General features: G+C 41.0%; 1 protein-coding gene across 1 annotated transcript in view; it reads right to left on the bottom strand.

Annotated features, from left to right (window-relative positions):
* atp6v1ba (ATPase, H+ transporting, lysosomal, V1 subunit B, member a) overlaps positions 1 to 17,247 on the bottom strand; it is a gene marked incomplete in the record, with an annotated part of 46,438 nt that overhangs the window by 9,196 nt on the left and 19,995 nt on the right. Inside the window, 7 exon segments of the mRNA XM_034214999.1 lie at positions 159 to 256; positions 1,152 to 1,253; positions 7,555 to 7,694; positions 10,575 to 10,652; positions 11,235 to 11,328; positions 12,195 to 12,293; positions 16,572 to 16,627. Of these exon segments, the coding sequence (XP_034070890.1) occupies positions 159 to 256; positions 1,152 to 1,253; positions 7,555 to 7,694; positions 10,575 to 10,652; positions 11,235 to 11,328; positions 12,195 to 12,293; positions 16,572 to 16,627 (667 nt within the window).

Below are 17,247 nucleotides of genomic sequence, written 5' to 3'. Positions count from 1 at the left end.
ACAACTTGAGGAATTAAATGTGTTTCCAACTTGTCTTTTAAAGACTAGCGATACATTTAAGAATGTTAAGACGATAAACATAATGTAAAAAACATAATTCAGAATCAATAAGTAAGCTAAACACTGTCTCATTGAGATCCTTTCTGATTGGATCTTACGTGGGGTCGTTGGCCAGGTTGAGGAAAAGGCAGACGTTGTCCATGGAGCCATTCTCCTCAAAATCAGACTTGAAGAAGCGGGCAGTTTCCATGTTGACCTGACACACAAAGGATACACGTTAACGATACAGAGTCAAACATTAAAAGGTTCACCCAAAACCTCAATACAATCTTTTTTATTTAACAAAAGCTCCCTTTGGATCCTTTTTTTACATTTGATGGAAAGCTCTTAGAATTATTCAAATAGCCAGCAATGATTTTAAAATAGTTACACTTCTTGACAAATGTCTTGACTCTGAGATTTGTTGTCATAAACTGTCTAAAAATAAGAAAAATAAAAACACACAGCTCCTACTGCAAGAGTCTAGAGAAACTTTTTGACCAATAAACAGATACATTGAAGTTACTGGTTACACTGTGTCTTTTTTATAAATGTATATCCATGTGTGAATCCCTATTAACACAGACTCTCCACAACCAGATGTGAACTGGTGAAGTAGAGGAAGAGGGGGGATTATTACTAAGCAAGTGAAGCAAATCTGTGTGTGTGTGTGTGTGTGTGTGTGTGTGTGTGTGTGTGTGTGTGTGTGTGTGTGTGTGTGTGTGTGTGTGTGTGTGTGTGTGTGTGTGTGTGTGTGTGTGAATGTGTGAATGTGTGAATGTGTGTGTGTGGTAGAGGTCAACCTGTCACAATTGAGGGAATTATAGCAGAGTGAGGGGCAGCTGAGGAGCAGAGAACCTGATACTCGTCTGGCAGCGTTAAAGGACCTGTTGAATTAGTAACCTGTGTTCATGACCGGGGATATGCTCAGAGGTGCAGAAGTAACAAGAGGGACTTAAAGGTTAAATCACCTGGTGAATAAAAGACAGAAAGCAGGGCGGGAGAGAAGGGACAGGGTGTCTGCCAGGGTTTAAAGGAGGATTAGACACAAATGGGAGGGGGGGAGGGGCTCTGAACAAGTGTCAACTGAACGCTGCAGTTTTTCTGCTTACCCCCATGGCTGCAAAGACAATTGCAAAGTTGTCAGAACTGTAGTCCATCACATCCTTGGACTTCTTCACCAGGCCGGCCTGACGACAGATCTGAGCAGCGATCTGAGAAAACACAGTCAAGACTTTAGGTACATGTTGGATGTCAACTCAAAGAACAAACATGCATGTGTGGGGGAATGTGAATAATACGTTTGCCTTCTCGCCTTGCATATTTTCATTTTGGAATAAATATTGAAGGCATTATCTTCATTACCAACCAATGGGCTTGGAGTCAGTTTACTATTCCAATACTTACTTGTAGATCAATGTATTGTAATAAGTTAACAATGAAACACATTTAGATTATCAGTAGATGATTAAAGTATTCTATAAATACCAAACAACTGAGTAGATTTACTCAAGTACTGTACCCATTGCACAATTTTGAGATAGTTGTACTTTACTTGAGCTAGTTTGTACTCCTACTCCACCACAATTCAGAGGTACATGGTGTACTTTTCCTCCACTACATGTATTTAATACCTCTAGTTACTTCACAGATGTGGATGAATGATGTGAAATCTAATCAAGTGTTGAATCAGACTTTAGTTCCACCTGGAGTAAATCCACCAGCTACCCTGCAGTATACAAAGTCATTCAAACTAGCTGCACCTTTACCAGCTTTGAGAACACTTTAATGATCAATCATTATAAAACATATCATATATATTATTCTGAAATGGACCAATCTGCACAATGACTACTTTCACTTTTGATACTTTAAGTGTACTTGGATGCCTATACTTTAGCAGGACTTTTACTTGTAACAGAGTATTACATAGAGTATACTCTACTTTCACTTAAGTACAAGATCTGGGTACTTCTGACATCTCTGACCACAACCCAATGCTTTAGTGAAACTAATAACTGGTGCATAGTGAAGAGCTGGTGTTCTACTTGATGGATTTGTGGAAGGAAAGAGGAATTTCACGCTCATCACATGAAGTCATGGCTGCGGGGTTGATCTGCCTGACCTCTGCCTGACCTCTGCATGCACCCTGAGTCCAGCACCTTGAGTCCAGCACCTGGCCCATAGAGGAGAGCAGCATGCATGACCTCTCTGACATGTGCTTAATGAAACAATGAGACAAGTTTTCACACCATCCCATGGCATGCAAGCGGCTCATCATTAGCGGGACACCACACGGCCCCGCAGTAGGAAACTTTGGGGTTTTTAAGTGGGATTGACTAACGCTCATAACACAAACTTGTAAAAGTGTAGTTGCAAGTCCTATTGTGAAGCCGGGACATTTTGAGTACACCAACGTTTTATGTTAGAAATGTATAGTGGGGTCTCCAGCACATAGAAACTGCCGGATGCTCACTTGCATACATTGGGCAATTTTCACAATTAGCACAAGTTACATCAATTACCATTATAGCCTATGTGGACAATTGTAAAACAAAATGGCTTGGTCTGAATGGGGGTTATTCCGAGTCCATTTCAGACATTTTTAGAATCTGAATCAGAACATATCTGGTTTTAACCAGATAGTGGCCATATCTGTTCTTCCTGTGGGCGGATTTTGACACATTTGTGGTCGATTTGGCAGATTTAGGGGACTCTGGATCATTTGGATTGGACAGATTGCTTATTTATTTGCAAGAAAATTGTCCACAGTAGAGATACAAATGTTGATCTTGTGCTCTCTATATCCAATGGTCACAAACCTACTCGAAAACAGCCCACAGAGGGTACAGATATGTCCACTTTCTGGTGAAAACTTTGATGGTGAATAAATCAGAAATGGATTCAGCATTCTCAATAACCACTCCAAAATGGTCCAATTCAGCAAAGTCCTGAAGAATAACCGTTTAAAAAATGTTTAAATATATTTTTCCCTTTACTTTCTTAAAAGCTTACATTGTTTTCTGGCTTCGCTACATTTTAACAATACATTTGTCTCAGAGAAGAAAACAGTAAAACCCCAAATATACTTATTTAAAAAAACAAACATCCAATGAGCTAATAAATGCTTATTTATTTAACATAGAATAACATTGGGATTTCAAATAAAAGCTGTCATAACTCAAACATAGTGGATATCAAAACAACTACAAAAAAACCCTGAAACAAATACCATATCGACAGTCGCTCAGCATGACATGTAGTCCCTGAGCATTGATGTGTACAGGGCTGAACGAGCGAAACAGAAATACAGAGGTCAACACTTCTACAGCCCCTTACTTCATCTGAAGAGCATCTAGCCCAGCCAATGGGCCACAACTCAAGAAACCTCCTTTGTGAAGGTGTGCTTCAGTAGATTGAATCACTCAATATTGTTTTTTTTGGGCCATTGTTTATTTGCCATGAAAAGATTTCCAAAGCTGTCCTACTTAAACTAACGTATGGTGCCAAACAAAATGTGTTTATCTGGAAAGTATGACCTGATCTCGTTGGCTTTCTGCAGCAAACTGTACGTCACCAAGATGGAAACAGATGCTGGAGCAGAAGCCAGAGAAATACAGGCACAGCTGCTTTGAAGCACAAATCCCAGAAACACAGGTTATTTCTTCTTTGTGTAATTCATGTTTCACTTCTTTAAGTATGGCCACTCACTAGGACATTCTGACTTTACCTGAAACGCTTTTAAACAACATTATATTGTAGTTTGTAAAAAAATATACTTTATGGTAAAACTGAGTCATATATTTCCATTGTGAGGCATGAAAACCCTAAGGAGGAAGCAGAAGTCCAATTGTTGTCATGTGACACTGGGAGACAGCTGACCCACATGAAGGAGCTGAGTCATCAATGTTAAGCATTTCCACGGAGGCAGCCACAGAAATAAAAACTAAATGATATGAAAGCTTTTATCTTTAGATTTTGGCACTCCAAGTGGAAATATTGAAAAATGTATTTCCATTTGAGCATGGAGGTTCATTGTTGACCTTGGGAACATGCATGCATGCACAGTTCCAGGAATATTAGAAGAAGCTTAGTTTACTGTCAGTTAGCCAGCAGTGTGAGAAAAAGTTTTAGAGAGTACTTGTCCATGGACAAGTGAGTTTGGCAATTTACTTGTCCGAATAAATGTTTCACTTGTCCAGAATGGACAAAAATTGGGGCCACTGGAATCTTCTTCTTCATCATCTTATTTTACATTTTCCCACGGTTTTTACGACACCGCTAACGTAAGTGAGCGGTAAGATTTTACTGCATCACACATAGGGTTGGGTATCGTTTGGATTTTAACGATCCCGGTTCTGCTTTTCGATTCCGGTTATTTTCGGTTCTCGATTCCGGTTCTTTGAGAGGGTACAAATAAGTCCCATGACAAACTGGGAGAAAAATATTTACAAATAACTTCATACTGTTGAATTTCTTACGGTTATTGAATACAATTATATATAATCTCTGCATTGTTTAGTTAGTTCTAAGTGGTGCAGTTTGAGAATGTACAATTGGCCCAGTCTCCTCTGATGTTACACTGCAACCTGCCTGTGAGATACAGTCCAACCACACATGTCCAACACATAGGACATAACCTAATAATAATACATTAGATTTATAGCCTATAGGCCTAGCGCTTTTCTACAACTCAAAGACGCTTGCACGCTTACACATGTCCTGTAATACACATGCTGCAGCTGCCCAGCTGCTCACTGTTTGTAAAAGTAAATAAATAGTATTTTCATTTCAATAATGTACTTTCTATACCCTGCTTCATAAACAATACTGACATCCCTGTGCTCCTCCGAGTCTGGGGGTCCGGGGATGTGAGGACAGCGCGAGGACACAGACAGGGAGGCTGCTTCACTTCATAAAGCAAATGGCGGTCGATATTAACAACACAGGAGCTAAAACGCTTAATAACCTTCATTACGTGTTAGAGAAAGAACATAAGAAAGTTTGACAAAGATGAGGCTGTTAAACGGGCAGCGGAGCCGCTGTGTGTGTGTGGGAGAGAGAGAGCGAGAGCGAGAGCGAGAGAGCGAGAGAGCGAGAGAGCGAGAGCGAGAGAGCGAGAGCGAGAGAGCGAGAGAGCGAGAGAGAGAGAGAGAGAGAGAGAGACTGAGCTGCACCCTGCAGCGATCAGCTGATACGGAGCATAGAGAGAGCTGCAGTCCGCGGGGCTCGGCCTCGCCTCCTGTCCTCACAACTCTTATTAATCCCGGGACCGGACAATTGTTATTTGTTCCTACTCGGAACCGAGTTTTGCTTCCCAACCCTGCCACTGTGCTACACTTCCCTCTAACTGTACAGAAAGCGGCGAGATACATTTCCTTAGGAATCGACAAGCAGAACCGAAACTAACATTTCTAAACGAACAATGGCGGACACGTACAATTTGCGAATGAGTTCTGCCTTTTGTAAACTGAATGTATCAATAATTTGTCAATAAATGAGGGTGAAAACCGTCACTTGTCCGCCGGACAAGTCAATTGAAAGATCTACTTGTCCGATATTGTAAATAACACGTCCCGGACGGTGGGACGTGTACTTTTTCGCACACTGGCCAGTAGCTTAATAAATGATTATGAACAAATTAAAAAAAAGGATTGTATTTACATTTGAGCAAATGAGGCATTGAGTTAGTTGAGGGGTTATTTTGTGACAATCTACTGCCGTTTACACTGTCTTCATGTCAACTATAATGCATGCTCAGAGCAGTGGAGAGGGGGCTGCTGTTTGATGGATTGCTGCTTGGAGTTGTTAGACTGTTGAAAGCCACTGCACTTTGACATTTCCTGGGATTTGATTCAATAGTGGCAGAGCAATAACGACATACAGCTACATTTGGCTAGTTATCCACATAGAAATAACTAACAACAAATCACACAGTAACTCCAGGTAAAGATTGCATTATTACTCTTCTCATAGTATTGCACTCTTGTGAAAATGTTGGAACTGTGAAAAAAGAAAAGAGTCCACATCGATGCTGCAGAATCGTCTATTTTATCCGCCATTCTTCGTCATAACCTGGCCGCCTGGATATATATAGGATCAGGTGTGAAATGCTTACAGCGGATAATGCAGCCTGCAGCACAAAGAGCTCCAGAGGGAAGCCGAGCCACTTCACATTCCATTATGTTTATAATATTATATATGTATTACTTGTATTATATGTATTTTTTACATTACCTAAAAAAGATGTGCTTTTATTAAAAAAGGCATTTGATGATAGTTTTTCTTGTTATATTTATACTAGGGCTGTCAAACGATTAACATTTTTAATCAGATTAATCACAGCTTAAAAATTAATTAATCATGATTAATCACCATTCGAACTATGTCCAAAATATGCCATTTATTTATGTATATTGTTGTGGGAATGGAAAGATAAATGAAAGAAGGCGGATATATCCATTTAACATACAGTATCTATGTTTATTATAAAACATTTCTGCGTGTCAAAATGAAAGACAACCCACACACCTATCAATCATCAAACCGTGGGGTCTTAATTCATTACGTGTTGATTTCTATCAACGGGGGAGTACTTCAGGAAAGTCGACGGGGGGTGGGGGCTAGTGGAGTACTTCGTGACCACAGAGTGTGAACGCTGTGATCAGCTGTTTTAGCGCAGTTCTCCAGTGAAGGGGAGGAGTCTCCCTCCGCAGCCGGTTGGCGTAGTTTTGGCACAATTCCGTTGTACAGACCGACGTTAACAGCAGCCCTGTCTGTGCACACGGAGACCGACTCTGTCGTCCGGTGATCTAACCGCCTTCTGGAAAAGCTTCACAAGTACGTCGGTACGCAAATGCGCTTTGTGACACAGGTGACGGTACGCATTTCAGATTACGCACATAACCTGCGTACCAGTTATGTGCACCCCTGTACTACAGCAAAAGTATTCTCCGTCGGGACTTCCTGCAACAACACCACGCCGTTATCAAAGATGTTCTATTGAGAAGACGATCACTACGTGACAAAAGTTTTCAAAACCGTGGCTACTGAAATCAATCTTACTAACTGCTGTCTGTGCAATTTACTCCGCGCGAGTTGGCAGATTTTATTTCGCTTACTTTAACATCATTTTTCATGGTGGGGCTAAGCCATTTCTTGGTATGGGTGTAGCCTACCCCAGCCATACCCTGGCGCTGCCACTGGTGGGATGTATGGGGCGGGCCATTCTGCACATGCGTTAAATGCGTTAAATATTTTAACGCAATTAATTCAAAAAATTAATTACCGCCGTTAACGCGATAATTTTTACAGCACTAATATATACTCTATGTAAAAACATACATTTGTAATTTGAAGCTAATACATGAATGGACAAAACACGTATTAAATTAAAGCTGAACTGCTGTACTTCTGATAATACTTAAAGTCATGCAGAAAAGATTCCCAGGAAGCTGGTAACAAGGCACTGGTGGGTGTGATCCTGAAGCTGATGAAATGAAGCTGTGGTCTCACCTCGTTGTGGGGCAGCCCAGCAGCAGAGAAGATGGGGATCTTCTGTCCTCGGGCGATGCTGTTCATGCCATCGATGGCTGAGATGCCCGTCTGGATCATCTCCTCGGGGTAGATACGGCACTGAGGGTTGATGGGCTGACCTGGAAAACACAGAAACGGATCAATTACACCAGTCACTGAGGAATCCTGTTCATAATTAGGAGATTTCAGTTCAATGAATACAATATTTATAACAAATCGTTAACTGCAACTTGTGTTGAAAGAAAACGGTTGGAAAGATCCTGGGAGGAAGCTTTGGAGGTGGCAGTTAGAATCCGAGTAGGTGTAGAGCAACTGTGAAATTAATAAGTATGAAACTCTAAAATTCTAATATAAAGACCAAATCAGACTAAAAGTAGACAACTCAAATGCTATAAGACACATTGCTGTACAGTGGCCAATCTTTTTTTATATATAAATAATACTCTGTAGTGTTCGCAGGCTCCCTGTGGCTAGCAAGGTCCCAAATGTGTGTGAAGATTTACGATACCCGACTTTTAGTTCAGTTACCAAATTCATATTTCTTTAGTTTAAGTTGTTTTTTTTAAGTTCCAAAACGTGGAAGCTTTTGCTACACAAAAACAGCCTGAATAAAATGGTCTAAATTTGGCAAACATTGTATATTATTCAGTAAACAGGATTAATAATGTAGCCAGAAATGTGTATCCAAATTCCCCTACTTGTCACTTTTCATGATTCAGTGTTACTGTCACATGTTGCCGTGTAGCAAAACAGATTTGACAGGAGAACGAACACAAGTAGTCAGGAATTTTGATTTAACCTTATTCTCATGGGAAGTTACCTGAAATCTATATTCTATTATCTATATGTGAAAATAGTGATTTGCCCATTTCATACTCTATGGGGAATTTGCTAATTTAAACGGCATTTTCTTTTTATTTCATTTTTGTATGAAGGCGCAGCTCTCTTGTTAAGACATCTGTCCAGCTCAGGGGCCTCATTTATAAAGCGATATACGCTCAAAAGATGGCGTACGCCAGTTTCTACGCAATGTTTGCGATTTATAAAATACTAACTTGACGGGAAAACGTGCGGTCCTCCACGCAAACTCTAACCCATGCGTACGCACTAAGCACAACAACGGGAGAGACGAGAAACTGCGACACCGTTGGCAGAAGGAAGAATGGAGAGAAATATGTGGAAATAATACCATAAATAAAATGTTACCTCTCATTTATCATATAGGAAGAATTCATTTTCAAACATTGATTAAAGCCAATCTTAAAATGATTAAACAAACGCCTGTTTGAGACTCCTCAGTGCACACAAACACATAACTTGGAGAAATAAATAAATACGGATATGTTATTTAAAACCACCTCGAATATGTTGTGTTAATGTTATGAAATGTTTTCTCATAAATGACGCGGTTTTGCATTTATATAGGTTGTAGATACGAGCATGGTTTTATATACTACCATGTTTAATCATGTTGTATGCCGTTTGCCAAGACTTGATAAGTCGCTCGTAAAACACAGGAGGTATGGAAACTAAGAACACCATATGTGGTAAATTGTACAGCTAATATAACACAACACATTAGTTGTATTTCCTTTAACCCAGTGGTTCTCAAACTTTTTCTGTCAGGCCCCCCTTTGGAGAAAAAAAAAAGTCGGGCCCCCCCAACACAAATAGTCAGGCTCAGTGGCGGCGCCAGAGATTTCTTTTGGCGGTGCTGTGGGGTAGCTTGACGTTTCATAGAGGGTGCTCAAACATCTAGGGTTTCCCATTAATGTACCGGGCGCTACAGAGGAATGTTCTACTGCAACACTCCCCACACGCACATACACAGTGTACCCGCGACTGTCACAATGAAGGCTCGATAATCAGCTCACGGCATATAGGTGTAAGCAGGGGTCAAGTGCTATTTTTATAGGTGGTGTGTGGACCTCACATAGTGGGGTCCGGGGGCAAGCTCCTCCGGGAAGATTTATTTCTAAATATTGAAGTTGAAAGCATCAATCTGGTGCACTTTGAGAGCAAAATGAAGAGATCTATGGATACCTCTCTCAACACCCATTTGAAACAGAACTGTAAACAGATTTACTTTATGGATATTTTACAAATCACCCTTTTAAACTTTATTCTTATTTTACTGTCATATAGTCTATTTCATAGCTGTTTTTCATTTATTCTCTTATTTTTTTATAACTATAATGATCATATAAACGTGTGCCTCGGAAATAATTGTTTACATTAATGGTGACCAAAACATTTGAGACCCACTGAGATTCCTTTACAGTAGCTCACTGAGTCTCTCAGTCTGACAGGAGAGGACTCTCCTCCACTTTGTTGTTGAGAAACACACACACACACACACACACACACACACACACACACACACACACACACACACACACACACACACACACACACACACACACACACACACACACACACACACACACACACACACACACACACACACACACACACACACACACACACACACACACACACACACACACACACACACACACACACACACACACACACACACACACACACACCACACACACACACACACACACACACACACACACACACACACACACACACACACACACACACCACACACACACACACACCCCACACACACACACACACACACACACACACACACAATATTATTTTAGAATCAATAATTTTTCAAATGATGATTTCTTTTTCTTTTTTCTAACCATTTTTGACTATTTATAGGCAAATATGGGCGTTACGTGAAGCCCGCAAAAGCTGCACCGCATTTCGAGTCGGTTGTGATTTATAAAGGGAAACCGGCGTAGGAAGTGCTGTACGCACTTCCCTCGCCGGTACGCAATGTTTGGTGAATCGGAAAATGTTGGAACATTTCTGTACCTATTTTTTGGATTTCTACTACGTAAGCAACCTTCCCACGTGAATCCTACACACAGCATTATAAATGAGGCCCCAGAGCATTGTGAAGACCGGGGGGGTCGTACCCATGATGTCCAGGTAGTCCTCAGCCAGGACGGTGGGCCCGCGGTCGATGGGTTTGCCTGAGCCGTTGAACACACGCCCTGAAAGAGGAAGAGTCTTTTTGAGCCAAGTAGATAGTCTTTTATTCGATAAATAACTACCATTTGGTTTATCAGTAGGGCTGAATTCAAGCATAATGACTGAGAAACGGATAGAATGAAATTCATTAGATGACGCTTCCATCCACATCTGATCTATTCTGCTTTGTATCAAACTCTAAACACATCAGAGTGGCTCTGATGGCTCTTGTCGAGTCTACAAGTAACAAGTACAAGTAATTATAATTTCATGGACATGATTAATGATACTTCAGAAACAAAAGCAGGTTTACTTTCTACTGCTGTTGAAATACATTTAACCTTGTTCTGTACTGAGATAATCGCACTGATTGAGCGCTCAAGAATATTCAGAAATATGGGTACAATGAAAACATAAGTACAAATAAGCATATTGAGGGAAAACTGCAGCATAACACTTTAAAGTACACTCCACATCTTTGTGGTGCAAACACAGAAGAATGAAAGGGTACTGTGCAGCTGATCACAACATTATTTACTTTAATTCTTAGAATGTTATTTCTGAATAAGGATTAAATATGCAAAGAGAAATGAGGTTGATCATACCGAGCATGTCCTCTGACACGGGGGTGCGCAGGATGTCACCAGTGAACTCACAGGCCGTCTTCTTGGCATCGATACCTGATGTTCCCTCAAACACCTGAACAAACAAACGCACGGTTCAGATACAAAACTGTTCAACTAAAATACTTTACGATATATATATATACACAAAATACAAAGTTAGTTTTAGTGTCATTGCTATCCTTTCAAGTTTTAGTTGAAGACACATCCAATTATTTGATGAGATGTCCTTTTTTATGTACTCAGATTAGGTTGAACAATTTAGTAACTTTAGTAGAGCCAAAACAATAACTTTGTGATTTCTTGAATCCTTTGACCTACTGTACACATTGAGTCCGACTGAAGACACAGTCCTCCTGCACTGAGAAATGTGTTTGCCGATTGTTGCTTAACGTGAAACTTGAGAGAGCAGTTTTCAGATGTGCCGTTTCTCTGAATTTGTGTACACCAACATTTTGTAACGTCACTTTGAGGCCAACTTTTTAAGGATTAAGGATCCATTTAATAATAACAGTAGGGCATTTCATAAAAATGTATCTGGAGGAATGTTATCAGCCACTAAGACAACAGAGAGTTCTCTGGGCTGATGTAGTCACGCAGTAATGCAAGGTACAGCCCAAGCAGCCATTTTCTTATGAAGACGAAAGAGCAATTTGAGAAATGATTGCTAATTATTTGTTTAAAATTCATGTTCTTGTGGAAAAATCCTATAAGACACAGTATTACTCAAAACTGGCCTGTTTATATTTTGTGATGCATCCTGTTATCTGGTATATCATTCATTTAGAATTTGCTCATTGTTGTTGTTCTCCTTCCACTTTGTATTGCAACTGTTGCAATGGACCTTCCCCCAGGACAAATCAAGTTTGAATTTGATGTGGACTATTTCCAGCTGTGGATTCATTCAAACACCAGCCAGCACATCTGGATCGTGTTCCTCACCTGGACCACGGCCTTGCTCCCGATCACCTCCAGAACCTGCCCGCTCCTCTTGGTGCCGTCCGGCAGGGTCAGGTGAACAATCTCAGCGTACCTGGGGAACTAGTCCGGAGATCAGCACAGAGTCAGAACACATAAGCACTGGAAGAATAAATCATTTGTAAAAAAGAAAGCAGCAAATATTAACATAGAACCATTGTAAACAATATTTAAAAAAATAGTGTTACATAATAAAATAAGATGTTTAAAGAAATATAAATATACAAAATAAAAAGTAAGAAAAAGAACATGACAAGTTACTCTGAAGAACATTTTTTTGAAGTATAACATCATTTGAAGTGAAAGAGCTGTGCAGTTTGAACTGGTAGCTTTGTGCAGAAATGTGGGTCTTGGTTAAAGCATACCCTCCAGCATGTGCACTGTACCCATCGGCTTGTTACTCCATCACTGCCAGAGTTAGCCTGGTAACTGATTCACCAGCACTTACAATGGTATGACTAGCTTAAAGTGAATATATGTGCACTTCCCGTGTTGTTCAGTGTTTGAATCTCTATGGTTTTTGCACTTATTAGAAGCCGCTTTGGATAAAAGCATCAGCCAAATGAAATGTAACGTAATATACAGGGAATGTGCCAAGTCACAGTATTGCACCACAACTGCCTGAAAACGACCCTAATATACTTAAAACAAGAGTACATCTGCAAATGCATCATGATAATATAATATATGATATACTAGTACATTGGCCCTCTTTAATACATTTTAACAGTTTTAGACCAGTAGTAGTAATAAACTAAATCATGACTAAAAAATCAATAAAAACTAGTTTGTTTTTTGGTGAATCGTTCCAGATCTTCAAAGACTTTGTAGTCGATGTAGTGGGAAAGTACCTCATTGACTCCAGTCAGCACGGGCTGTAGGGTCATCTTGACTAGTTTTATGGATGTGGTCTCCATTTGACCTGCTCATAGAAACAAAGCTTGCATTCCTGAGGCAATTCTCATTTTTCATGGCTCCACTTAAAATAAAAACAACAATAATGCGGCTTTCACACAAGCGCTTTTCCCTTTCTAGCTCCGAGCTAGAGCTTTTCTGGTTCAGCTCCGGTTTCCCTTTTCTGCTCCCGCTCTGTTCACACCGCCCAGAGCCCGACTGGTGCTGCCGCTGCTGCGTCATGACGTCACCGTTTACATCGCTGATTTGCTCCCCAACGGCATTACGGCGCTCACAACAACGGGGAACTGCGTCGGGTCGATGATCGTGTTGCTTTTAATCACACGAAGCCAGAATAAATTGAATAACGACTTCTCCAACCTTATACTTTGCTCCAGAGTGCCGTGGTTCATTGTTTATTAATGTGTTTCTGCAGCATTTACCGACCGCTGCTCTTCCACGGGAGTTTATTCTCCTCCGTTAGCTCACGGTTAGCTCACACTGCAGCGGCCGCTCTAAAGTATTCCTTGTCCGACTCACACAAGCAGCTGATACATATCCCCAGTTCCCCTTAGCCTAAGTGAATGTGTGTCAGTCTGAATTGACGCTGTTTGGTATCACAACGCTGTTATGAAAGTTTCTCTGGTATAAAATGGGTGCTGTTAGCATAGCAACCGAAGCTAAACTGACTACTTGCTATTGCTATCATATTGTGGCATAAACCGTTTTCTACAGGCACATTTTACAGGCGTATTTTTATTATGATTCTACTTGTGATAGTCGGACACGACAACCTGTGCAGCCCATGTATTGATTCCATCCGATAGCTGCTATAATACAAAACAAAACGTCTGCCTCTCTCCACAATGATCAATAACAGTGAACGGATGGTCAAAGTAAGGTACAAATAAACAGAATCACACGAAGCCTGGTTAGTGTTGCCTGACTTTATAAAGTGTGTTTATAAGCACTACTGCTTGTAGGCAGGCATGACAGTCGACCCATGTTCAGGGGAGGTGGGTTTAGTTTCCTGCACGCCTCGACGTAAGAGAGACGTAAGCGACGCCACCTCTTAGCTCCGAAGCTCTTGCCTCTAGACCAGAGGTGCCCAGTACGTCGACCGCGGGTGACCGCGAGGGCAATGCTGGTAGATCGCGAGTCATTCATAAAAAAAAAATCCAGTTCCGATAAAATAGACAAAACAGCTTTTGATCCCTCCTCCCTTGGCCTCCCTGCCACTTAATTCAGGAGTTTACTTGATTGACAGAAAAAGCGACCTATCGCTTTCCAGTCTGTTAACCCAGAATGCAAAGCGATACAAAATCAGTCAAGTGCCGGGAAAACTCAAATTAAGTTAAAGAGACTAACAAGAGACAAACAACAAAATGAGTGCGGGACCGAGCAAGAAGCTAAAGACAAACCACTTCCACCCAGAATGGGAGGAAGAATATTTGTTTGTGATGTCACATTCAAAGGTTATTTGCCTTATTTGTAAAGCAAGCGTCGCTCTGCCAAAGAAAGGTAACGTGGAGAGGCATTATCGGAGTGTTCACAGGCATATGACAGCGACTTCCCTCCGAGTAGCGAGTTGAGAAAGAGAAAGGTCTGTATTATTGCTACACAAACATTATCTCGCAGTCTTAGTGTCGCCAACTCGTTTCTAACATGCAAAAAGACAAACAAATGTCGGTGTATTTTTGATCTTTCCAATCGAGACGAGATCTCTCTCTCCCCCGTCTGTGCGCGAGGGGGCGGGGCAGTTTACACACACGCGGCTGCTACAAGCAGCAACACACGGAGGAGATGGCGGAGAGAAGCGCTCCAAGGTGAGGTTACATGTTACCCGTCTTGAGGTGGACAATGCTCCTTGCCAAGAGAGTTCAGCATGTGAGGGCGGTAACACGAGCAATGTGTCTAAACATTTAGCAAAAGCGCTCCACATCCAGACGGAGGAATGCACCGGGTTCAACTGTCTTTCTAGCAGCTCTGTAGCCCCGTCCACGAGTAACGTTTCCCCGTCAGGTGTTATGTATGCTAGCAGCAACACACGGAGTTAGCTACATTATACAAACACAGGTTAATGATTAGAGGAAACTGAGTTATTTATTTTGTTAAAGTTTCAGCTATTCTGTTTACAGTTCTGTCATCACATTATTTAATACGATTTGTTAAAACATTGTTGTTTCTTTTGATGTGAAATATTATTTATTTAATTTAAATAAAAAGCAATGTTAATTTGGTAAACAATTTGTTATTTAATAATATATGTATTTTTGAATCAAGTATTCATCTTTATTGTCTTCATTGTTAGTTTCCACATGCCTAAAACAACCTCAAGCTAAATCTAAAAGTTGATGGCTAAATAAGAGCGTTTGAGAAATTGTGCAAGGCATACAGTAATAGTCCGAATAGTCGATTAGTCGTTTCATTAATCGATAGATTAATCGATTATCAAATGAGTCGTTTGTTGCAGCCCTATTATCCCATGTATAAATAAAACGTGTTATTCAGCAACCCTTGCAATTTGGGATTTTATTTTTGGTTGGTAGACCTCGGTGAGCTGGTCATTTCAAAAGTAGCTCACCAGCCCAAAAAGTGTGGGCACCCCTGCTCTAGACCGACAATCTTTTGGAGCTGGAAGTGAACCGGATTCCGGAGCTAAGAGCCGGCGCCGCTGCGGTGTGAACAGGAAAAACCGGTGCTTTTCAGGCTCCAGCTCCGAGCCGGAGCTGAAAAAGCGCTGGTGTGAAAGGGGCATGAGACATACGTGCTACTCTTGGCCCACAGGGGGCCATGTCTTTCCAGCTCGTCCCTATCTGTCTCTATGTCTGTATCTGTGCGCTCATGGAGCCTCCTGCATCTTCCCCCCCCCTTCTTCTTGACCCTCTTCTATCCCAGGTGTGAAATCCTCATCCCTCATCATCTGAGAGCTCAACATCTGAATCTCCCTGAACTATCTGGTACAGAAAATGTCTGCTTCAGTTCCGTCTCCTGCAACAATATTGATTCATTAAGTCCATGAAGTCCATGACGTCCACTAGGATGGACATTTATAAAAGAGCTGTTATTTGAAAACTTGAATTATTTAATTGCTTTCAGAACTAATTATATAGTTCCTCACATGTTAATAAACAAGAACATAATATGATTTTCAAGGTAACAATTACAATTATTCAACAATATTTGACTTCTCCTCCTGCTTCTATGAAATGTTGTTTTTGGTATGCCAGCCATTTTGGATGAAAAGAAAGAGGAACTTCCCAGCATGCAATTTTAACCAATGACATATCACTGGAAAGACCAGGATGTCCTCTGTACAGAACATCAGGGATTGATAGAGTAGCTCAAAAGAGTCAAAGGAGATGCATGTTCGCAAAATGTTCACTACAGTGGACATTTTCAATGGGCTGGGTCCCAGGAGGATATAAAGTTGAATAAAAGCCTCACCTTCACATTATCCAGGATCACCAGCGGTCCGTTCACACCGGACACAGTGGAGTAGGCTGATGGAGAGGAGACAACAGAGTTCATTATTCATTCTTTTCGAGAGGCCACAAGACAGGAAAATAAGGCAGGTAATACTGACATTATTCACGCCTTTGAGCAGCTGAAAGCCACGATCCACTTAAGAATAAGTAGACGTGGTTACAACCGGCCCGTGTTAATAATCACAAGCTGACCTTTCACGGTGAGATTTAAACAGCTTCATGCACTTTCAGACCCAAATGTCAAAGGCAGGCAAATGTCAGGAAAAATGCATGAAATTCACATATGGAAAGATCAACTACACAGACATGTGGTTAGTTCCGAGCCTCACAATAACAGAAGACTAATTGAAGGGTCATTATTGATCAGGGGAAGTGGAAATAACCTGTGGGCTTACCCAACATCAACGGCAGCAAAAAGAACTGAAAGCACATTCACTTAAAGATGTCACGAAACACATCACACATGGACCTGAACTTCAGCTGCTGTGTATTCATTTCATCATCAAGAAGATGAAACAGCAATTTGATACTCCATTTGTGATTAAAGCTCCAGCACACCACATCACTGGACGTAGAGGTCATTTGTCAACAAATGCATAGCGCTCAGTGATTGGTCCATTATTAGGAAGTTTAGC

The sequence above is a fragment of the Gymnodraco acuticeps genome, unplaced genomic scaffold (assembly GCF_902827175.1).
Source record: "Gymnodraco acuticeps unplaced genomic scaffold, fGymAcu1.1, whole genome shotgun sequence".
Classification (NCBI taxonomy): Eukaryota; Metazoa; Chordata; class Actinopteri; order Perciformes; family Bathydraconidae; genus Gymnodraco; species Gymnodraco acuticeps.
This window is presented reverse-complemented; position numbering and strand designations above follow the sequence as displayed.